The sequence below is a fragment of the Penicillium daleae genome (assembly GCF_028827525.1).
Source record: "Penicillium daleae strain IBT 16125 chromosome Unknown utg000002l_segment0_segment0, whole genome shotgun sequence".
In the NCBI taxonomy this organism is placed as follows: Eukaryota; Fungi; Ascomycota; class Eurotiomycetes; order Eurotiales; family Aspergillaceae; genus Penicillium; species Penicillium daleae.
In genome coordinates, this window is record NW_026623150.1 from 685,444 (window position 1) to 708,541 (window position 23,098).

The 23,098-nt window shown below is 50.1% G+C and overlaps 9 protein-coding genes across 9 annotated transcripts; 4 read left to right on the forward strand and 5 right to left on the reverse strand.

Annotated features, from left to right (window-relative positions):
- Positions 1-318: 318 nt before the first annotated feature.
- Positions 319-1,599, reverse strand: N7458_001274 (putative protein transport membrane glycoprotein Sec20; the record flags this gene model as incomplete). Its single annotated transcript, XM_056904657.1, has 3 exons — positions 319-896; positions 961-1,208; positions 1,280-1,599. The coding sequence occupies 3 exons, from the start codon at positions 1,597-1,599 to the stop codon at positions 319-321; spliced, it is 1,146 nt and encodes a 381-aa protein (XP_056768764.1).
- Positions 1,600-2,206: 607 nt separating this feature from the next.
- On the forward strand, positions 2,207-2,527 carry N7458_001275 (mitochondrial 54S ribosomal mL53 protein; the record flags this gene model as incomplete). Its single annotated transcript, XM_056904658.1, has 1 exon — positions 2,207-2,527. The coding sequence occupies one exon, from the start codon at positions 2,207-2,209 to the stop codon at positions 2,525-2,527; it is 321 nt and encodes a 106-aa protein (XP_056768765.1).
- Positions 2,528-2,998: 471 nt separating this feature from the next.
- On the reverse strand, positions 2,999-4,122 carry ipp1 (inorganic diphosphatase IPP1; the record flags this gene model as incomplete). Its single annotated transcript, XM_056904659.1, has 4 exons — positions 2,999-3,134; positions 3,214-3,641; positions 3,727-3,846; positions 3,946-4,122. 4 exons carry the CDS (start codon positions 4,120-4,122, stop codon positions 2,999-3,001), a joined length of 861 nt encoding a protein of 286 aa, XP_056768766.1.
- Positions 4,123-5,323: 1,201 nt separating this feature from the next.
- N7458_001277 (tRNA-dihydrouridine(20) synthase (NAD(+))) lies at positions 5,324-6,706 on the forward strand (the record flags this gene model as incomplete). Its single annotated transcript, XM_056904660.1, has 1 exon — positions 5,324-6,706. The coding sequence occupies one exon, from the start codon at positions 5,324-5,326 to the stop codon at positions 6,704-6,706; it is 1,383 nt and encodes a 460-aa protein (XP_056768767.1).
- Positions 6,707-7,190: 484 nt separating this feature from the next.
- N7458_001278 (DEAD/DEAH box helicase) lies at positions 7,191-10,589 on the reverse strand (the record flags this gene model as incomplete). Its single annotated transcript, XM_056904661.1, has 1 exon — positions 7,191-10,589. The coding sequence occupies one exon, from the start codon at positions 10,587-10,589 to the stop codon at positions 7,191-7,193; it is 3,399 nt and encodes a 1,132-aa protein (XP_056768768.1).
- Positions 10,590-15,520: 4,931 nt separating this feature from the next.
- N7458_001279 (zinc-binding alcohol dehydrogenase family protein) lies at positions 15,521-16,743 on the forward strand (the record flags this gene model as incomplete). The annotated part of the gene is made up of 4 exons (XM_056904662.1): positions 15,521-15,619; positions 15,681-15,768; positions 15,835-15,992; positions 16,072-16,743. The coding sequence occupies 4 exons, from the start codon at positions 15,521-15,523 to the stop codon at positions 16,741-16,743; spliced, it is 1,017 nt and encodes a 338-aa protein (XP_056768769.1).
- A 2,117-nt stretch (positions 16,744-18,860) lies between these two features.
- Positions 18,861-20,126, forward strand: N7458_001280 (MFS general substrate transporter; the record flags this gene model as incomplete). Its single annotated transcript, XM_056904663.1, has 1 exon — positions 18,861-20,126. The coding sequence occupies one exon, from the start codon at positions 18,861-18,863 to the stop codon at positions 20,124-20,126; it is 1,266 nt and encodes a 421-aa protein (XP_056768770.1).
- A 214-nt stretch (positions 20,127-20,340) lies between these two features.
- N7458_001281 (uncharacterized protein) lies at positions 20,341-20,541 on the reverse strand (the record flags this gene model as incomplete). Its single annotated transcript, XM_056904664.1, has 1 exon — positions 20,341-20,541. The coding sequence occupies one exon, from the start codon at positions 20,539-20,541 to the stop codon at positions 20,341-20,343; it is 201 nt and encodes a 66-aa protein (XP_056768771.1).
- Positions 20,542-21,437: 896 nt separating this feature from the next.
- Positions 21,438-22,241, reverse strand: N7458_001282 (uncharacterized protein; the record flags this gene model as incomplete). Its single annotated transcript, XM_056904665.1, has 1 exon — positions 21,438-22,241. The coding sequence occupies one exon, from the start codon at positions 22,239-22,241 to the stop codon at positions 21,438-21,440; it is 804 nt and encodes a 267-aa protein (XP_056768772.1).
- Between the last annotated feature and the right edge of the window lie 857 nt (positions 22,242-23,098).

Genomic DNA, 23,098 nt, shown 5'->3' on the forward strand with positions numbered 1-23,098 from the left:
GCTCACACTCGAGGCGAGAACGGCAAGGAAGATTGGAGCTTCGAGCGTGGTCGAGTTGAGTAGTCGGGACTCAGGTGAGAGAGCAGACGCCCGCCGCGATCGAAGAGACGCGTCTCCACGTGACACGCGCAGCACTTAGCTGAGAGCCAATCAAAAGGCTCAATTATACTTCTTCGGCGGCCTACTCTGCTCGTCCAAAAGAAAAGAACAAAAGAGGTTTAATAGGCTCATTGGCTGAATCTTGAGTATATTCTGTATGATGTTCGCTGAAATGCTTCATAACCGACGTGCTATCATTACACCAAAATGCTTGCCTCTCTACAGCTCATCCCGCACTACTTGCTCCTCGTACATGCGCTTCTTCGTGTTGCGAGGTATCTCATCCTGTCTCTCCATCTCTTCGGGCGAGATATCGTCGATATTAGTTCCGTCCCACTTCCCATCCTCGACCATGCGCCCGATCTTATCAATAATACGATCTTTCTCGGCTTCAGTGGGCTTCTCATGATCCCCTGCACCAGCACCGCTCGATACAGTTGCCCCTGTAACCGCAGCAGCAGCATGTTGAATAGTCGCAGATATATCGCTAGCAACTGAGCTAGCTGCGAGTTCATTTGACCCCTTTGAGATTCCAACAGCGCCCGGGATGGCGAAAACAAATCGCATGGCGAACTTGACCGGCAGCCAAACTAGCCACCACATGGGACCGTAGAGAACGCGGCGGAAGACCAGCCATGAGATCGTTCCAACGAGGATATAGAATGCGGTCTCGAGATACCAGGTATCGGATTTTTGAGAGCGGAGGAGGGAACTGGCGAGGCTGCGAGAGTTGGCGAGGAGGGTGTCGAGGTTGCTATAGGACTCCGACAAGGAGGATATGGCGGCCGTTGATTGTTCTGACCATGTAAATGTTAGAAACCCCGCATATGCAGAAAGAAAGATTCATATGTTCCCACTTACCGAGGGTCTCTTGAGCGAACTGGCTACGAGACAGCTCAGCCTGCATCAGATGGTGTGTTCTGCGCAGGGCAGCAGTTACATCATTAGAAGCATTCAACACCAGATCCTCCTGCGTGAACTTTTCAGATGGACTCCGCTTCTCAGATGCAGATTGCGACCTCGATAACAATAACTCGCGCTCCTTACGCTTCGCAAGCTCAGCATTCCGCTTAGCTTGTAATTGAGCATTGCGAAAATCTCCCCGAGTTCTGTTCAGGCCATTAGTACAAGACACTTCCAAGATCGCAAGCATCCATCTCCTGCTGTCCAAAATGCATACCTCTTCAAATCGTCCGCCAGTCGCCCTGCCATCGCAACCACCCGCTCCTTCTCGGCCTCCTTCTCCCCGCCATTCACTGTTGATTTCCTCCTCCCCTCTGAGCCGGTATCTAGTGCCTCGATATCCCCGCGCAACAGCTCCAATTCGCTCTCGGCATCTTTCAACTGCGAGTGTATCTCCGCGCCAAGTTCCAAGCGCGCCTCATCGCCTTGCCCGATGGAGGCTGTGAAATTGCGCAATCGATCAACGAGAGGTTGGATCTGGACGAGTGTGGCGGATAGCTCCTTCAAGCGGGTCTGAAGAGCAGCCGCGGTGGACATGGTGGGTGGTAAACCGGTGCAGCCGACGGGATTAGTGCATATAACGTCGGTCTGGTAGAATTTGCGGGAAAATGTCAAGATTCCGCAGAATAAATCTAGTCTTTGCACTTCCGAATCCTAGGTTTGCTTCAACTAGGAGTCTGTTTTGGTGGAAGGAGCACTTGTTTGGACGCAAGTTGACCAGCTGGCCGTGGGCGTCGCCGCTCCCATACCGACATGTTTGCATTTTCGGCAAACATCGGACATCGCCTTCGGAGTCGCAACCGCAACTCGGCGGAAACGTTTATTCGGACTGTCCATAGAACGATTTTCCTCGACGATTGAGCCTTACCGTGCCAGGCTACACTCACTACAGCCCGAGCCTCCTGTGATAGTCATTCTTTGAGGATAATATCGACCACCAGACGTCGAAAGTCACCAACCCACTCCACCGCAAAAAAACCAACCATCGCGAACTCGATCAGGTACGCAACTCCTACAAGCACCAGCTCACCACATCCAAAATCTTCCAATCGCTAATACAATACATAGTCATCTCTTCTCTATCAACCACCAAACCCCTCACCCTCCTCAACCAACCACACACATCACAACCACAACCGCCAAAATGTCCATCCCAATCCACACAATCACCACCTTCCGCGCAACCTTCAACCCTTTCACCCACGCCTCCCGACCCTGCCGCCTCCTTCTCTCTCTCCTCCGCACCCCGAGCACAGCCTCGCCCGCCAGCCCCACACACATCGACATCAAAGTGACACAGCTGCCGCGCAACTCGACACAGCAGCCCGTGATGACGGTCGGCTTCAAGGGCGGCAAGGAAATCACCCTGGAGGTTGGTAAGCGGGGGATGAAGATTGGGGATGTGGTAGAGGAGCTTTCGCGGGTTGGGCGGGCTTTGGAGCGGGAGGCTAGTTTGAAGGGTTGAGTGGATTTGTGCTGGTGGGTAGGTATGGGATGGATGGTATGTCATGTTTCGTGTACCCGGTTTACGAGGGTTGCTTGGACATGATATTCTTCCCTTTTGAGTTGTTCTGTATTATATTGTTTTGATATTCTGTTGTTTTTGGCGCGTTGGAATTACTCAATTGCATGTGGTGAGAGGTTGGTGTTGATAGTGTGGGGTGGGTGTGAGTATTGTCGTCCAGCTCTTCAGGAGCAGATATACCAATCTCATGAATATTCGATCTACACTATACACTTTTGTATCCCTCGTTCGATCCGAACGTGTTGTCTATGTCTTGAGCGGATGAGAGCAAGCGGATTTTGGCGGGATCGCACTACAGTAGTGGGATCTTGGTCGGATATCTCAATTGAATAATATATCCCATCGTCTGGTCACAGCGAAGACTCAACATTTTTGTTCAGGTATTTCGAAAACAGCGAGAGGTGAGACATTTTACACGGCAGCGCCGGAGATGAAGAACCACTTGTCAATGCTGCCATCAATGGGGGCAGGAGCCAGGTTCTCGCCACGGGGAATGGCAGCGACCTGAGCGGGATCAGCGCGGTTCAGGTCGAGCTGGGTGTTGGCACTGTAGAAAACTGAATTAGCAAAGCTCCCGTGAACCATAAAATCGCTTTACAAGAGCGAAGTGGAAAACAAAAACGTACATGCTGATGTCACTAGCGTTGGTCTTGCCAGAGATCAGCTTATCCCAGGCCTCGGAGCACTCCTTGATGACCTCCTCGGCATACTTCTTGTTCTTGCACTCGCCGGAGAAAGCAAACTGGTTCTCGGGCTTGCCGTCGGGGATCTTGTAGATGCGGAACCACTCATTGGTGGCACGCATGAGACCGGGCAGGTGGCGCTCGACATCCTCAATGTCGTGGAGCTTGTTGGCCAGAGGGTCGTTGACGTCGATGACAATGATCTTCCAGTCGGTCTCCTCCTCGTCAATCAGGGCCATGACACCGAGAACCTTGACCTGCTTGACCTGGCCGGGGTAGCCGACCAGCTCACCAATCTCGCAAACGTCCAGAGGGTCGTTGTCACCCTTGGCCTTGGTCTCGGGGTGGACGGAGTTGGGGTCCTCCCAGGTCTAATCAATTTGAAGTCAATACCCGAGTCCTGGTCGATGGCGGTGTAGTCTGCTTCGTTGCAGGCGTTGCAATTGTTCCACTTACGCGGGGGAAGGCACCGTAGTTCCAGAGATAGCCCTTGTGGGGGAAGCAGTTGCGGACGAAGCGCAGCTTGCCCTTCTTGGTGTCCTGCTTGATGGGGTTGAGGAACTCGTCCTTGGAGATCTGGAGGCGGTTGGGAGCAAATCAGCTTTGTGTACAATTGACGAAGTGAGAGAGAATGCAATTGGGACCGAAGTGCATGGCAATGGTTGTTGTTCGTACCTCCTGCTTAGCGTTGGTCCAGCGGGGGATCTCAACAACCATGTTCAGGATAGTCTGCTCCTCGTTGGCGTAGAGGGGGATATCGTGGAAGGGAGAGACGGGGACGCCATCCTTCTCGATGTAAACACGGTGCTCCAGCGTGTAAGGCTGGGCGATCTTGCGAACGGTATACGACATTTTGGGAGCGGAGGAAGAGAAATGCCTGGCGAGGAGAGCAACTCGGGAGAGAGAAGAGGAAGAAGGCACGGGCGACGTAGTGGGGGGAGAAAAGCAGGACGGAGGGGCAGCCCAAGTGGGGGGCGCCAGTGTTGCTGTTGCTGCTGCTGCTGCTGCTGATGGGCGGCAGACTCGGCGGGAGGCGGTGGAGGTAGACAACGAAAATCCCAGTCGGGCCAAGGGAGAATGGGCCAGGGCCATTGGCTATTTCACGGGGAAAGTGAGGAGGGGGATGTTTGAGACTGGCGTTGTTGAAACTTTGTGTTGACTAGTGTTTGGTCCTTGCCAATTGCGATGGCCCAATTGCGTGTTCACTGAAGGGATCGTAACTGGTTCGGCCCCTGGGAAGGATCCCTCTGGAATACTCGACTTTTGGCCGGGAATTTCTGGTCGCGGGTCTTTTTCGGCGGGTCCTCCGAGGTCCGGCATTGCGAATGCCCTGAGTCTCGAGAGAAATTCCGAAAATTGGCATTCCGCCCGAGCTATGGACCGGGTGATGTGGTCTGAGACCGATTGTTCGTATACTGGGCAATTATTGTCTGTACTATCCTGTATTTATCTTGCGTCGCCTCTTCTCTTCAAGAATTCTGCTGTGGCCCGGGTCTCGTGCCCCTCCCCCCGGATGAGTGTATGTACTGCTACTTGGCGGTACCTACGGCAATGTATGTACTCTGCATGTACTCCATACTTCATGCTCGTTTGACACTCTCCATACATTCTCGCGGCGAGTGATAACCCGATATCGGGATTCAACCGTGCTTGTTAACGACTGAAGTGTAGATGTTTCCCCCTAACTCTCATACTAACTGATCTATGACATACCTATAAACATACTGGAAATGAGGATAAATAGGGTATTGCGATAGCATAATGAGCAGGTCTTTCAGGTTTGTTAATTAACCCAGAAGAGACCCAGATTTGTTGTACCCAAAATCAAGGCAGAGATTATGACAATAATCAGGCATCCACAAGGCATCAAATCTTCAAAAAACCTCTTACTGGGTTATCGCCTCTATCTACACGTGACCCTGCGGATTTGGCCAAGAACCCCAGAACAGTGCGGCGACTGCCATCATCCTCTCCAAGCAAAAGAACACAAAAGAAAAAAAATCCACCCTCCTCCCCATCTCAGCATGCTATGATCAGACTCCTACGCTCCGCAATGTCCACCCTCGCCGAGTCCGTTTCCACCACCGCGGCCCAAGTGCCGCGTGTGCCCATCCCCCCGAAAGGCGTCGACTATCGCGGCAAAGTCGTCCTTGCTCCAATGGTTCGATCAGGCGAACTCCCCTCGCGCCTCCTCGCTCTCCACTACGGCGCAGACCTCGTCTGGGGTCCCGAAACCATTGATCGCGCACTCATCGGTGCCGAGCGCCGCGTCAACCCGCGCAACGGAACCATCGAATTCACCCGCCTCCCCTCCAACGGCGGCCGTGTCGAAAAAGCCGCCAAAGAATCAGTCATCTACCGTCTCGATCCTGTTCGCGAAAAGGGCAAACTCATTTTCCAAATGGGCACTGCCAACCCCGATCTCGCCGTGCAGGCTGCAAAGGTTGTTGCAGGGGATGTATGGGGTATCGATGTCAACTCGGGTTGTCCCAAACCCTTCAGCACCAGCGGCGGCATGGGCGCCGCACTCCTGCGCACACCCGATAAACTAGTCTCCATTCTCGAGACGCTGGTCCGCGAAGTCGGCGAGCCGTATCAGATCGGCATCTCTGTGAAAATTCGCATCCTCGAGACCCCCGAACTCACCGAAGCCCTCGTCTCCCGCCTCGTCCGCACCGGTATCACAGGTCTAACCGTCCACTGCCGCACAACCCCCATGCGGCCCCGTGAGCAAGCAATCCGCGACCAGCTTCGCATGGTGGCCGATGTCTGCCACAATGCCGGTGTGGCATGCGTGATGAACGGCGACGTCACCTCGCGCGACAACGCACTAACGCTGATGGACGAGTTCGGCGTGGATGGCGCAATGATCGCCGTTTCGGCGGAATCCAATTCATCCTGTTTCCGCTCCGAGGCGGACGGTGGTCTCGCACCTTGGCGCGACGTGGTGTATCAATATCTCAAGTTCTGCATTGAGAGCGAGAACCGCTACGGTAATACCAAGTACCTGCTCAACATGTTGATCCCGGGCAAAGTCAAGGAATTCAAAGAAGCCAAGCAATCCAAGACATACGCTGATGTCTGCCGACGATTGAAATTCGACGATCTCGTGCCTTCAGCCATTCAGCTGGACGAGATCCTCGACCTCACGCACAAGCAGGAGCTAGGCGATGCAGAACACACTGTCTCCAAGGCCGTGCAGAACGCCAAGGAGAATAACGAGTCTGCGCGTGCCGCTGGCGGCGGTAACACCAGACCTGCCAAGTCAAACTCCACCACTACGCATAATGTTGGTCCCATCCGTACCTCGTCTATCCCACAGCCGGCTAAAGCAGCTAAGCCTGCATCCGCATCTGAGCAGGCCACTACGACTACCCCCGTTGATCCGTCAGTCCCCGCTGCAGAGGTTCCCCAGCAGCCTGCCGTTGCAGTATAAACGTGTCCCCCACTCTATATCCCCACTTTTCTTCTTTGGTCATTCTGCATAGCCTGGTTTCTGGACTCACTCGAGGTCTTTCTGCATTGGGATGTGGTTCCCATGGTTCTATTTTTTCTTGTTTATAGATTCCCCTCAAAATATACTAGATTATACATATACACGGGATTACAATATCCAACCTCCGCTTCACTGAGTCATCTCTTCGCTTGTTCTTGATCAGCCTAACCCAACCTTGAAAAGCATGAGACAAGCTCTACCTAACAGCAAAACAAAAAAAAACTGGAGGTTTCGAGAATTAAACTTTATTTGGTCTACTCTAATATGCTGATATGCGATATGCACCTTTTGAACCGAACGGTCGCAAAAACTCCAGCGACATGTGTACAAACCAGAACACACCCGATTGAAAATGCAAGATTTTTCCTGAACACCATAAACCCAACCACCACAGCTCTTGCAACAGATCCCTTCGAGCGCTGCCTCACTTTTCCTCCTCCGGCTTATCCTTCTTCTCCATGTCCGCAAAAACCATGCTCTCCACAGCCTGCATACCAGCCTCCTCGTTCTTCTTAGCGGCGACGTCATCATCACCCGCGACAGCCTGGTCCAGCGCCAGCTTCGTTCGACCCAGGGCGTAGATCTGCTCCTCAATAGTCTCACGAGTGACAAAGCGGAAGACCTCAACCTCGCGAGTCTGGCCGACACGGTGGGCGCGGTTCTCGGCCTGAACATCCTCCTGTGGATTGAAGGAGGAGTCGAAGATGATGACCTTGTTTGCGCAGGCCAGGTTGATGCCTGCACCACCGGCCTTGGTCGAGAGCAGGAAGACGGGGATTTCCACCCGCTCGTGGAATGCATCCAGGATGGACTGGCGGTCTTCAACGTTGGTGCGGCCATCCAGGCGGACAAACTCAATCTGCAGAGTCTCGAGAACGTTCTCGAGGATGTCCATGACCATGGTGAATTGCGAGAAGATCAAGGTGCGGTCGCCGTTGGCGACGAAGCGGGTGAGCAGTTCACAGAGCTTTTCGACTTTACCGGAGTCCATCCATTCTTCATTCTTGAGCTTGTATTTGCCGAGCGAGCTCGGGTTCTCAAGACACATGTGATGGCACTCGTAGTCATTGTAAGCCTGCAACTCCTCCTCAATGATCGCTGGATCGGAAAGAGCCCATTTCTCCTCTTTCAGACAGCTCTTAGCCATCTTCTTGAGAATGGCATCGGTGTAGTGACGCCGGGCGAGGAGGGGGTGGATGGCGGCTTGGCGGAGCTTCATGAGGATGTTGGCGGATTTCGAGCCAGTCTTCTTGCCCGCAGCGCGGTCCTCGAGGAGCTGACGGACTTGCTCCTTTTCGTGATCGTAAATACCCCGCTGTGAAGGCTTCATCTCGCAGTACTCAACATACGAGTGCTTGTGGGGCAGGTCAATGACTTGGACCTTCCTCCGGCGCAAAACAAAAGGCTTCAGCATGGATTTGGCACGCTCGATACGCTGTGCTGACAAGAGCGTTGCGTGCGATTCATCAGACGTCTTTGCCTTGTTGGCAAAGACCGCCTGCAGATCCTCCTTGTGCTGTTTGAAGACTCCAGGCAGCATGAAGCCGAGTAGAGAAGCCAGTTCTTGCAAATTGTTCTGCAGCGGGGTACCCGTGAGGAGAAGTCGGAACTCGGCATTGATGCGAATGAGTTTGTCGTACAGGACCGACTGAGAATTCTTCAACATGTGCCCTTCATCATAGACGCAGACACAGAAGTCCATATCGCGAAGGAACTTTGCATCCAATTTGGCCTTGGCGATGGTGTAGGTGGTAACCACGACGTTGATCGAGTCCCGCTCATCTTCAAGCTGCTCGCGAATGTATGCACGCTCAGCCAGGCCCGCGTAGTAGGGCTTGACCACGAGCTTCGGAGAGAAGTTCTTGAACTCACGAAGCCAGTTCTCAATGGTGGATGAAGGGACGACCACCAGGTGAGGGCCCTTGATGCCCTTCTCTAAGAGGTGGGAGAGGAACGAGATGACCTGACAGGTCTTGCCGAGACCCATTTCATCAGCGAGGATGCAGCTCATCTTCTTCTCGAACAGCAGCGCCAGCCAGTTAAGACCGACGATTTGATAATCCTTCATAACCAAGGTTTTGGCCATAATGGATGGCTGTGAGATGAGACCAGACTGACCACTCGACTGAAACTTTCGAGATTTGACGACGGGTCGAATCTCATCGTCCGAATCCTCTTCGCCAGGAGACTGGGGGTTGGAGGAAGGTGTTGCGATTCCCGAATCGTGGGAGCCTTCCAGATTCGTGAGCTGGAGCTCGGAATCACCACGCTTGCCAAAGATGTCCACCCCCCACTTCTTCATCTCTTCGGCCACGGGCTTGCCCAGCGCTTCACATTCCGCAACGAGGGCATCGATCGCCAGGTACCCAGTCCACATGTCCAGGCACTTGTCGACGATCTTGTCGCCGACAGGCTTGGGAGCTTTGCGGCCCCTGCCCTTGCCCTTGGGTTTGGCGTTCTCATCGACAGGGGCACTGACCTCACGTACCTGGCCCAGGTTGGTGAATGGGCGCTGGGAGATGATGAGGTCGGCCGTCTCCTCAGGAATCGCGGCAATGTCGGCGAGGTCGTGGGACTTGCAGGTGTTGAAGAATCGCAACACTTTTTGCTCCAGGTCGCCAGAAGAAGCATCCTCATCGAGGACATCGGAATCCTCCGAATCTGTGAGCAAAGCCTCTGGGGTGAGCGAGGGGGCGCGGCGAGGGCCCTTCTGGAGATGTCCAGCCTTCTTCTTTGGGGGCGAGTCGTCCGAGTCGATCAAGATGGCATCAGAAAGGGTGGCGGAATCACGAGTTCGAGGGCCGCGCATAAGACGACCGCGAGGCTTCACCCCCTCTTCATTCTGAGAGGTAGCCGGCAAATTCGAAGCAGCCCATTTATCTTGAATGGTGCCACGCGCCTTGATCTTCTGCTTGACCATCTGTCCAATGTTGCGGACAGGCTCCGCACTTAGCTCGTCATCTGAAGATTCAATTTCAATGGCGGAATTGCGGGTTCCGTTCCCATTTGCGCGGACAGGTTCGTTGGCGAGTAGATCCAGAGCCATATCGTAGTTTCCATTGGCCGACATGAGAGCATCCACACACTCTGATACAGACTTTGTGGGCATGACTTTGAGAATACGCTCCACTTTGACTCGGATTCGGAAATCGGCAATGTCCAGCACAGTCGAGATCTGGGCGTTCACAGGTTGCGCGCGGGAAGGAGCGCCTTGTCGAAGCTTCTTTGTAGCAACACCCCGAGGAGCATCGGCGGGGCTCATCTGATCGGCTGAGCGCTTCACACCCGCGGTAGTTGGGTCGTACATGGCGGATGAAGTAATTTCCTTAAAGCGATCCAAGGAGCCAGTCTCCGCGCGGACAGGTGACTCGGCAACTTTTTCAGGGCTTCGAGCAGTTTTCTCAAACATCGCAGGCTTGATGTCGATACGATTCTCGTCGTCATCCGAGGACCCGCCTCGGTAGGTTGGACCGTCATCCATGTCGAAGTTGGGAGTTCGTTTCGTCGGGCGAACAGTTGTAGCTGGAGGACGGAAGGATGTGCCAGAAGGAGCCATGAGCGAGCTTAAAAGTCCTCCGCGGGGACGGTGGGTGGGTGGGGAGGCAGCAGGAGCCGTGGGTGAGGATGCAGCAACCTGGACAATTGTATTGTTCGAGCGTGAATATGGCATGTCAATTAGTTGTGTTGCCTGGGTCAATCGCTGTGACGGGGTAATTGTATGCGCGGGCAAGGTGGCGATCGTCTCGTAGTCTCCATCATCGTCGGGGGTGCCTGGTGCAAGCTTCTTTCCCCGAATAGGGGTGTCAGGTACTGAGTCGTCCATTATTGTCGTAGGCAGCACTTGTCCCAGGCAGTTGAGGCCCGCCTCCTATCTGATCTGGTCAACCAACGTTTGAACCACTTTATAATTACTTTTCGCCAGGAACGTTTTTTCTGCCGGCGGAGACGCGATCCCGACGCGTGCGGATCACGTGGGTTAGATTAGCTTATGGGATTGAATATCTTAAATATGTTCAATCTTACGGATTCGAGATTGGCATTCTTTTTTTTAGTAGCGAATTTGATTCGGATGTGTCCATTTCTCAATTGGCTTCAAAACTGCTTCGTGTCGAGATTGCAATATGGTTTTGCATTGAAAGATCAGGACCTGTAAATGTGAATATTAATTACTAGACGCGGTTAGTTTCGCCGTTTCCGAGTTTAAGCGTTGCTCAAGTATGGAAGACCTGACCTCGCTCTTGAAGATTTAAAAGAGTCTTCCTAATTCCCTAGCTAAGGTTTCCGAGCCTTGTAATAAAGAAGATAAAAATACTATAAGATAGTTTTCTCTAATATTCGTGGGCCTATAAGCGACCCGCTTCCGAAGCAGGAGTATAGAATCCTCTCATATGGGTATAGATAATCCTTATAAGTTTCACGATGACTGGCGCTCTTAAATCACCAAATTAGGCTTTCATACTGGTCTACACCAGTCAGGCTAAGTTATATACTCATAGTTAAGAACTAAGATTGCACTGAAAGGCTGAAAGACACTTGCGTACCTTTTCACCCTAAGCTAATGGAATTCTTTGACAACGCATTTTTCATTTGTATCCTGTGTAATTTGAACTAAGGTGGTTTATCCATTGAGTGCTACCATGTTCCATTCTAATAAGCGTTGGTGACTAGACACCGTGGTTGATATGGCCCTCCAAATGTTGCCTCTAATAACTATCATCCGAATCGCTCATCTCGTTCATGCATGATCATATTTTCCCACCAAGGGTTTCCATGCTAATCCTGGAGAGAGCCGTAGTCGGCTGCTCAATTGCCGCTTCCACTGTGATCTCGGATAGACCCTTTGCTCTTCTTAATAGTCTCCCTGTAACTTAGGAGTCGGAAAAGATTTTGTTTGTGGGTATTAGCCCAATAGGGCCCATAAATGTCACAAAATCGTTGCACATAATCAAAACCTGCAAGCTGCAGAGTTGAAAAAAGTTCTTGAGCCCAAAGAAAGCGAGCCCGGTCCCTGGAGTGGGAGTATACCCGCGAAGCCTGGATGGCAACGAGCAACCCATAGTGGAGCCCCGATGGACTCATGTCAACTTGACCAAGGTATGGAAGACAGCGAACAGTCTTGCTGACGTAAAATGCGGCAAGTCTGTTTGCCTTGTCTTCGAGAGGGCGCTTCGTTATTTGGGTCCGACTGGGCATCTGCACTTCAACACTACCCCGGCAAATGCAAATAAGAGGATGAGTAAACGACAGTAAAAGCCAGAGAAGAATGCGAAGAGTGGCATCTTTAAGGGAGGAGATGCGATAAGCGGAACCAAAAAGTACATTCGTTTGGGATATTCTCGTTTTCAATTCACCACGAGTGTATGGCGGGGGCTTTCCGGGGATGCCATGATTAACCTTGATATCAAGGTCTGGAGCACCCAGTTCGACATCCAATGCGTTGTTCAATAGAGACTGAAAGGCCTCAGGATCGAAAGCATCTGTATTATCAACAGCCGCGGCAATGCGTGATATTTCTGCCATATATGCAATCAATCTTTCCAGTATCCCATCTCCTCTAGGCTTCTTAAGCCATTCGATGGCCTCTGCAGAGAGATGCATAAATGCAGCGAGTACTATGCTCAGATCATGACTTGGGCCATATATAGTCGCCAAAATCGGACTCGTAAACTTCTTTGGGCGATAGCATTTCATAATTTCTCCCAGTCCATCGAAATGGGCCAGCCATTCAGCGAGGCTAGATGGGCAATAGTCAATCTGAATAAGTAAAAATCAATATTTAGGGCTGTTTTCGTTGACTAGTATGATCTTTCTACTTTTGAAGCGCGGATTTAAAGGCTAGAAGGAGGAGCCCCTATGCCAAAAGAAGGCACCAGTACGTGGGAGAGGGATACCTGAAAGTGCATAAATAGATTGATTTTCCTATCGTGCAAATAGACCACAACAGGTTCTTTCTATCCTCATTTCGTTGCGCCTCAATCACCACCCCGTGTTCTTATCTACTCAATTTATAATCACCACGACAATGGGGAAGTTGACCTATTCAGACGGCATTTCTATCCTTCAATTGATTGTATTCCCGGTCCTTCTCGCCTCTTTTATCTATATTTGGAAACGAACAGGATGGAGATCTGGCCGTCATCCTGTCTGCTATTCGACACTTCTTTGGCAAATTCATTGGTAGAAATACGCTGAAGGTCAGGGCGTACCTCATATCTTCGCTTTTAAATAGACTTCGGGGGTTTCATCAGGGCTCAAACCACGCGACTGTGATAGCCTGTTATGGGGTCTCCAGAAAGACCTTCAGAAAAATGTGTCGGAAGATCATAACAATTCAATATCAAAACGACGGTGTGCCAAGAATTGTTGCTAGTAATCGCTTTGGGCCAGCACAAGTCTTCATGGGTGTCCTCCGATACAGTTCGTTTATTGATCTTGACCCGCCACTCTATGAGATAATGGATACCGGTTGGTGGACATTCGTCGTAAGCATGATCCTCTTCCCACTCAAGAGAATGAAGCAATCGGAGACTAGTCCGTCGTAATTGGCTTGCAGCAGGGTTGCTCTTGTCGACCGCTTAAGAGGAGGGGCTGCAAACAAACCGCGTGTCGTAGGGGCTGTGAATGAAACTGGGGAGGGGGCCATGCCACGAGCTCTTCGGGGTGAGATATGTAGTCGACATTCTATGATCGTCGGGGTCATCTCCTAAACCAGGTGCAGCTGTGGAAGATATATTTTAGCTATTAGGAAGTTACTAGCTCTGGAAAGACACTGGTAACCAAAGTAATCACAAGCGAGACGACGATCTCTGAAAAGCGAGAACGGCACCGTACCACGGTTAGTAATGATATAAACCTCGGCACCGCCTTCAACTATAGTCAAGCGAGTGCAAATGAGGGGCTACATGAGTGATGTAGAGCAGAGGTGGGATGTCATCTTGCTAGATCGCCATGACTAATCAAATTTAGACTAGCGTAATTAGAATTAGGGTTTAGGGAACAATCTATGAGTGTATCAGGGGGAATCTGATTTCGAATCTGGTATTAACTTAGGTCTGGAAATTTGAAGAATCTTCCGGTGGCTAAATCCTATTGAATAAGCTCCGGCCGCCCCGGCCGGGGGCGGGGGGTTCATGTTATGACGTCAGGTGGTGTGACCTTTCTTCATTCCTGTTGTAAGTTCTGTGCATTGCGCCGTTAATCTATCGCCGTAGCACGAATGACGAATGAATGATCGAGGCTCACAACTTGCTGCTGTTGTTATATGCTTTCTTCCTCTTACAGTCACTACAGTTGCTCTCCGTTGCTACGTGCGGGTCAGAATAACAAGGGGATTTGGGGCGGACGACGCATTGTCAGTGCGTTCATTAGTATGTCTACTGCGAAAATCACCTCCAGCTCAGCCCATAATCTGCTAATACGAGAGGAAGATAATTTTTGTGCTGGGCTCAGCCTGTCTCCTTGTTGGAGTTGAAGCCGGTGGTTTCGGGCACAGATGGATGGATATCTCTCAACTAAGGCTTATTCTCTCCTTAAGGCATGCACTCCCTAAATTACCTAAACACCCCGGAAAGTATCTGATATTTGCTAGTTACTTTTCGCATATGAGGCGACCTACGTTATCGCGACATGTTTAGTCAAGTTATCTATTAGCTTGTTTCTCCTCCGCTTCACTATCGAACGCAAATATACCTGGATTCTTTACGTTGTCCTCATGCGATTCCGAAAGGGGAAGTTCCCTAAGAGGGTTAAAAGGCCCATATCCGACCACGCATCTTCTTCTTCTCTCTTTCCTTCTCTAGACTGGAATCTTTCGCAGATAGCACCGAATGGAGACTTCCGTCATCATCTCGCTTGGCTTGTAACAAAAAGGATAAAGAAAATCTGTACGGTAGCTTGAAATAAGGGAGATAGCTACAATTTGTACTTCAGGATTTAAGCACATATCTTAGTGTTTAATAAGAGCAGAACGCTTTTTTCTGCGCCGGTGCAAAGCAGATAGCTTAAGCCCTCCATTTTTGTGTCATCGTGCCCCAGTTCGTTAGTTTTTGAGAGGGGAAAGAGATTAGAGGATCGAGTACCTCAAAAAAAAGGGGCACGGTGAAAAATGAGGTCCATCAAAAAGTAGGTCGGAAGATAAACAGAACTGTGGGGCAAGGCGCTCTTTTAGGTATGGGCTGAGCGTCGACTGGGTGCTCAATAGAGATGCCTTTGATGAGTATCTGAGTAATCAGTGATGGCTCAAAGTGAGCAGCCAACCAGACTCACTGAGCACTCATTGGACCTCACTGGTCATCACGTGATGACACTGAGCAGCTCACAGTGAGTCTGATTCCGGACTGAAATTTACTCAGAGAGTCTGACTCTGAGCGCCCTCATAAAAACGGCGGCAGCTAAGATAGGAAAGCCTCACCCGGCATAGGATGGTACATATAGTGTCCTACGTATATCTATTGCAAATACTGTATGTAGGTGTTTGTGATGTTTGCGATGTTTGCAGCCGACGTCACCAATTTGTCATCATCGAACAGAAGGCGAATGTTCTCTGAACACGATGCAAAGTGTTGCGGAGCATGGTGACAAATAGAGTAAAGGTTCAGCAATAGACTGAGTAGAAGATTGGTCAGTAAATACTAATTAGAGTAACCACCTAGGAACGGCTCTATACTCTGAAATTCAATAAATGAGTACTGATACCACACCCTTTAGTCGTTTCGCGATAATAAGCTTCTACATCGACCAGATCACCAAGCTACTATGGAAAACAAAGCTCTTTGGCTCAAAGGTCCGGGCGAGGATCCTTTCGTAGATGCTGCCCCTTGTCCAGAACCTGGCGAGGATGAGTTGCTTATTGAGGTATGCATATCACATTGATAGTTAAGTCCTCAACGCATTGACTAATGAATTTATGACCTAGACGAAGGCTGTGGCCGTGCAACCTGGAGAGTGGAAGCTCCAGGCAGGCATTATCCCGATCCCTCTGAGTTACCCAACCATCATCGGACGTAAGCCTAATTCTCTCAAGTTGCCATCTTCCCTTAGCAGACGGACTGATAGCGTGGATCGCGTAGTCTCATCATCTGGAATTGTGGTAAAGGTTGGTCCTGGAGTCACTCGGTTTCAACCCGGTGACCGAGTTGCCAGCAATAGCGCTGGAGTTCTGTTCAACGATCACCGATTTGGGGCATATCAAAAATATTCGCTGGTCCCACAGCAGCTGACATCGAAGGTGTGTAGCAGCGAGAGAACTCCATCGATTTCACCTTGACCTTGACATCACCTAATACATTTGTGTTTTCGTATCGCAGATTGGCAACACCCCGTTCGAGGATGCGGCTGCGATATCCACTGCGTATGGGCCAATAAGTGCTTTGTTCATTCACCTGGGCCTGGAGCGGAATTTTCAAAAACCTAGAAATACGGTTCAGAGAGTGCTGATCTGGGGGGTTTCGTCCTCCTTCGGTGCACTTTCAGCCCAGATAGCTAATTTGGCTGGTTACATTGTCGTTGGTGTTGCCAATGGACGCCATGCAGAGCTAGCGAGTTCGATTGGGGTCACCTCATTTCTCGACAGAACCTCCCCGTCTGTTGTTGAACAAGCAGTCTCTTTGGGTCCATTCCAGGCTGTTCTCGCCGCTGCAGATTCAGCAGAGGATCAAATGAAGATCGGCAGGGTTTTGTCAGCGCAAGGTGGGGGAAGCTTCTTGTCCACGATGGGTGTACGCCCTGGCGTTGAATTGCCTGAAGGGGTAACGGGGTTCTTCCATCAGTTCCTTGACGACTACCTGAACCCTGCTCATCATGAGTTCACCGAATGGGCTTGGTGGACCTTCTTGGAATCTGTGTTTGCTCATGGAAGCTTGAAATCAGTCCCTTTGGAAATAAAAGGAGGGTTATCCGCTGTCCCAAAAGCTTGGGATTTGCTACGACATAATGCCGTTAGTGGAAAAAGACTGATCATTCTACCCCAGTTGGATTAGCAACTTTGTGAGGCGTTTTTCTCACAGGAAACAAGACACGACGCACTGCTGGAGTTCCACTTTATACTTGCAAGGATGCTTGGATTCAGTTGTGGCTTACTACTGGATCCTGAATTCCTCTGCTGTATCTAGGGTTGACTATAGTTGTCCTTAATATTGATTATTATCGGGAACACACCGTCCTCATCTACACATATGTATGTGAGACCCTCATAGCTTTTTGTCGGAAACCGATACTTGGCAAGATATTCAAATCAGAGTAAACTCTTCAATGAGTAACGGTTCTAGTTATTCCGATAACAAGTGATTCGGGAAATCAAGAAGTCTTGATGGTTTAAACGAGTCTAGATTGATTTTGGAAGATATATCCAAAGTTATCCAGTTAATCAAAGACAGTAGAAGAAAACTAAATACATGATAAATGGGTGTCCTTAGATATTTTCCTTCGTTGTACTTCCTTATACAATATGTTGTATTCGTTACCTTCATATATTGTACTAGGTGATACAGTATATAGTATCATACGATTAGTCCTAGTCCTAATTTGTCCTTAGCCGTTGTATATAGCAGGTACAAGTATCCGTGCCCTCCGGCCTGTTACAGCCAGAAAGAGATCAGGGATCAACTTGTGCCATTTGACGAAAGTATCAAGGCTAGAGAGGAGAAGAAAGAGAAGACTATCTAGTAGGATGATGTTTGATATATCCCCCGATAAGAAACGCCTTTTCTTATCCTCCCGATTCGGCCATGTTTGTTTCCATCGTGTCTAGTCCGTCACACGGCCTACCTTCCAACTATAAGCTAAGTAACTATAACGAGGTCTGACTTCACTCTGTGTTCTCTTATATGTTAGTGACGTAAGGTATAGGAATAAGTTATAGTGGGTATTAGTAAGAAGAGAATTATAGAGCAGAAGAGAGATAAGCATGAAAGATAAACTAACGACCAGTACAGATGAAGCTATAGAGTCTCGTGGACCAGCAATGGCCAAGCCTAGCGAGGATGCCGCAAGTCAGCGAATCGGCGACAGGAAGGTTGAAAATCAATAGCAATGCTAAAGTTAAGCCAAGAACTTAGAAGAGAGTTTTACAACCAAGGACGAGCCAGTCAAAGAAGGGAAACGTAGAGAGAAAAGCGGAAAGATGCCCTAGAACCCTAACGGCTAGGATGGATAGAGAAGTAGTTGAGCAATAAGACGACGTAGCCACGATAGACTCGGGCGAACCAGAACACGTCTTGGCAGCGAAATCGACCAATCAGCGGCGATAATTTGGCACGATTTTGCAGTACAAACGCAGCTAAACTGGCTGAGGTGTTCCTAATTGTTGTATATGGTCGAACACCACCTAGCTTTTTGATTATACTTCGCTACACTCCCTGGCCACAGATTTGCCGATAAAATCAATAGCGCCCTTTGTGCATGTGTATCTCAGTTACCATCCCAATCTTATCTCACTCTAGTGCTGCTAAATACTCCTGTTAATTACGGTAAATTTTCAAAAGTTACGATAGTGTCACACTAATGCACTGTGGAGTTATCGGCAAATCTGTGACCAGGGAGTGTATAGCTGTCCGGTTCTTGGTCTGAAAGGTTTATGAGCCAAATATTCACTCTTCAATGTGCGTGATGTGCTATTTAAGGGGTGACCCCTTGAACATAGATGCCAAGTGTCGATCATCCGTGTATCGGGAATCCGCGGTGAAGGGCGGATTCTTGCAGTCACCTCGTGAGACGTCCGGGGCAAGGCGAACTTTTTCAAACATCCTTCTTTTGCTAAAAGAAAAAGCGAGGGGGTCTTTTGGCAATCCCAAGCCATGGGTATAGCCAGCTGTAACCCCAACGAATCCAAGCTTACCAATGACGATACCAACCATGAACCATCTGCCAATGTCCACAAAGTCGAAGATCGAGAGATAGAAGGACTACCATGTCGGCAACCTCAATCCCTGTCCATCCTCTCGGGGCCCGAAAAAATCCTGTCCATCCTTATCATCACCACCATGACCTTCCTGGGGCCAGCTTCAACAAGCATGTATTTTCCTATCCTCGGTACTCTGTCGCGAGATCTACATGTCTCTCCCTCTCAAATAACCTTGGCAATCACTGTATATATGGTATGGCACACACTGCTCGTCCCGAAGACAAAGTCAGCTCATTCATACCCTTCAAGATCACGCAAGCTCTCTTCCCTCTGCTAACAGCGAGCTTTTCGGATCAACGTGGACGTCGGCCCGTTTTCATTGTTTGCTTGGCAGTATACCTAAGTGCAAACATCGGTCTCGCCTTGCAGACTAGTTATGGTGGGCTGATGGCACTGCGTTGCCTGCAGAGCTTCGGTAGCAGCAGCTTGTCAGTCGTGGGCATCGCATACTTATCGGATATACTCACCCGTGCAGAACGCAGCAAATACCGCATCTATACCTCCTCAGGCTACACCTTGTCTCACCTTGTCGGCCCCGTCACCGGGGGTCTCCTAGCGCAGTTTCTCGGCTGGAGAAGTGTGTTCTGGTTCCTGGCCATATTTGCGGCTGTCACATTATTGTTCATCCTGGTGTTCCTGCGCGAGTCATGTCGCGCCTTAGTGCACAACGGAGAAGTACCGCCTCAGCGCTGGAATCGAGCGCTAATAGACTTCCTCCATCCGCTCGAATACCGTCAAGATACCCCATGGCCACGCACACCCGGGCGCACGCGTGGAGTCCTGGATACAATTCGACTCCTCAGCCACAGGTCGACATGCCTGCTCTCCATATTTTCAGCCGTGCTATTATGCGGAAATATGGCCATCTTTGTCAGCATTCCGGTCCTCTTCCAGGACCAATATGGCTTTCAACCATGGCAAGTCGGACTTACCTACGTGCCCTACGCCGTAGGGGGTTTCGCCGCGCGCTGGATCGTTGCCCCTCTCACTACGAAAAATAAGCAGCGATACCGTCGTTGCATCGGTGTTGAGGCCATGGATCGGAGTCCCCAAGAACTCCCCTTTGAACGCGCTTGTCTGCAAGTCATCCTTCCTCTTGTCTATATGGCCTGTATCTGGATGGCAGTATATGGGTGGCTGATGAAGCGTAATGTCCATCCCGCCGGTCCATTGGTCATGCTTTGTTTCGCCGGCAATGCTATCACGGGGGCCAATATCGGAATCACCGGGCTGCTGCTGGCAATCCATCGAAGGCGGCCTGCGGTGGTGCTGGCAGCTGCAAATTTGGTCCGGTTTCTATGCGCGGCAGGCGCGGTAGCGGGCATCCTCCCGTTGGTCAAGACTGTTGGCATCGGCTGGACAGGAAGTATTATGGCTGGAGTGTATCTGCTTTTTTCGGGATTGTTGTGGGTGGTTTTTTGTTATGGGCATCACTGGCGGACCATTGAGCAGAAGGAATGATATTATAAGAGGAACCAAACAAGCCTTGAATTTATCTACCTACACCATCTAGCCAAAATATGCATGATCCTTGAGGTACCACGGGAAGTACTGGCACTTAGGGATCGTATGTGTCTCTACACATTTTATCATCAATAGGCAGGTATCCGGTACACTCATATATTATGTCTGCTATATCTCATTCACCGGACCATTGTATATAATCATCTCCATTTTAAAACAGCTCAGTAAGCACCATCCGTACCTCTTCAGGATCTTTCCGTGCCAGAGCATCCCTTTCAAACCGCTTTACCAGCAGGAAATGTTCCAGAGCGAAAGTATCCATGATGCGATCCAGCTCGACTGCCTCCTTATCGAGTAAGTCTAACGCGGTATCCAGTGTTTTTGGCGCTGTATATTCGCCAGTGTGTGTCATTGCTGTATCTAGGATTATCCTCAAGATATATCAACGACCGCGCCGAGGCCTGAATCCCTCAGGAAGCAGAACCTTAAGCTAGTACAGAATTGGAAATTGGGATGTTGATTTGTAAATGCCCAGCGTTCAGCGTGTTTCTCACTCCAGACACCTTCTCCATAACGCCACCGGACCTCCTACTACACTATGTGTTAAATAAAGAGAGTGATATTGGCACTTTGCCTTGTTTAATCCATGACCGTTTACCAAGCCGGAGATATTGACTCAACCCCATTCACACAATATTCACGAGGCCGATACCCCTGGATACGAAAGAACTTGTCCAATGCCTGGGCCTTGAGAACTTTATCTGAGGCCGTTCTGGGTACCTCCTCTCCGTCTTTCAATATGTATAGAAGTACAGGTAGTTTATAAAGCTCCAAACTTAGAGAAAGGTCATCGCGTATTCTTCGCAGATCGACGTCCGAGTTTCGACAGTTGAGACGGACAAGTGCTGCAGCGAGTCCCCTGACCACGCGGTCAAGTACAGGAAGGACGTGCGCCTCAGATATGTAATAAAGACGCAAGAGATGTTCTTCTAGCTCTAGGACAGAGATCTTGCGATCAAGAAAGTTGATCCCTGTGTGAGGTTTTCAGTTAGGTTTCAAAACGACCCCTAGAGGCTTCAGCAGGAGGAGGGTTCGTACAGTCGGAGTCTGCCCTCCCTTCAAAAAAGTAACAGGCCCCGACACGTCGCACAAGGTCGCCTGTTTTGTAGAATCCCTCCTCGTCGAATACATCCTTTGTTGCTGTTTCATCATTGAGATAGCTGCCGCATATCAGCATATATGAGACAAACATCAATGCGAGAGTCCTACTGCGTGAACATTCGAGGAGACTTGACAAGCAATTCTCCCTCATCTCCATTTGATAGTTTGATCTGCACCCCAGTAGCAGGCATACCAATGCACCTCTGGACAAGTCAGTAAAGTATACGGAGTAAGAGATGCCATAATCCAGGTATAACCAACATCGACGTATGGAGCATCAAGATCAGATGCCAACGCCATTCCGCCAAGTTCAGTCGACCCATAAACGTTCCGGATCTTCATCCCTGTGAGCTCCATCCAGAACTGGGCCGTCATCGGGTCAATTGTCGAGCCACTAATCGTGCCGGCCCGGATCTTTCTCGCCCCCGATACATATGCGTCGTGCTCATCGGCAGGAAGCCCCCGGATGCTCACTAAATAGTATTCCTCTAGTCTCTTGAATAGTAGAGACGAAAACGACACATCGGTAATGGCACCCTGCTTGAAAATCTCCCAAAACATAGCTGGCTTCCACGGGCGCCGCGGCCAGTGAATCCTCATCCCACGCAGGAGCCGCGCAATGAGTCCTGTTGCGCCGCCCATCCAATGAACAGCACGGAAGGCCAGAAATACGCGGTCTGGGTCTGTCTTGCCACAGTAGAAGAAAGTTCGGCGAGGAGCAACAACAAATTTCGGCTGCCCAGTGCTGCTCCCGGAGGTTGTAATGACCATGCATGGTCGATGCGCATCAATCGATAGGTTCTCATCAATTTCAGGGTTGGAATCGGAGGCGAACTCGCATCTTGCTCCCCGCTCGACCTGGATTGTCTTGATATGATTTGCATATTCTTTAATCAGAGCAACCTGTTGAATGGTGTTGGGCTCGGTCAGAATATATGTCACATTGGACATGGTCAAGAGTTTGAGAGTCTCGTCGGGTGTGGCGTTAGTTGCTAGGTAAAGTATAATATGTAAATAGGCAGATTAGTGACAGCCCTCAGTCACTTTGGCCCTTTCACGCTGTTGAGAGATGGACTCACGCAACGATACACATGTCCCTCCCAGCGCGGCAATCGCAAAGAATCCAACCAAAAAGTAATATCCGCTTACTGAGATAGACGCTATACGACCAGTGTCAGGTCGAAGGAGGCCTCTAGCATCGAACCAACCAGTGGGGAGCTCTCTTCGCAGTGTTTCGCGCAGACGACAAATATTATCGAGTAGTTCGTTGGGCCCTGCATCAACGCCATAATCGTCATGGATTAAAACTCCTTGCACTGACTGCCTTAGCTGGAGCAAACTAGCAAAAATAGGATCGTTTGGAAATTTGCTCATGCTGAACCGCAAGAGATCGATTTGAGAATTGAATGTGGAGAGTGAGGGGCGGCTGTTTATAACGCAGATCCGAGCGATGGCATCTCTGGAGTATTTCAGACTGCTCATCTCTGGAGTATTTCAGACTGCTCCGTGACAATCATTCTTTCTTCAATCAATCAAGCTTCACATCCAAGAGTGGGTCCGCTTGGCCTTGCCTGGCTGCCTATTTGTCCGAGAGGATTACTAGCCCATACTGCCGCAGCTTGCGCTGACAGATACTTCTTAGAGCTAGTTACTTGTATTAACTACCCCCTTTCGGCTTTAGTGTGTTAGAACTATAATTCCATTTTGGAGCTGTTCAGGGGCGATCTGGTGTTTGGCGTGTTTCACTGCGTATTAATTACACTGCGTGCGGACAATTTCTTCGCAAATGTGCGCCCAGAGGTATGGTA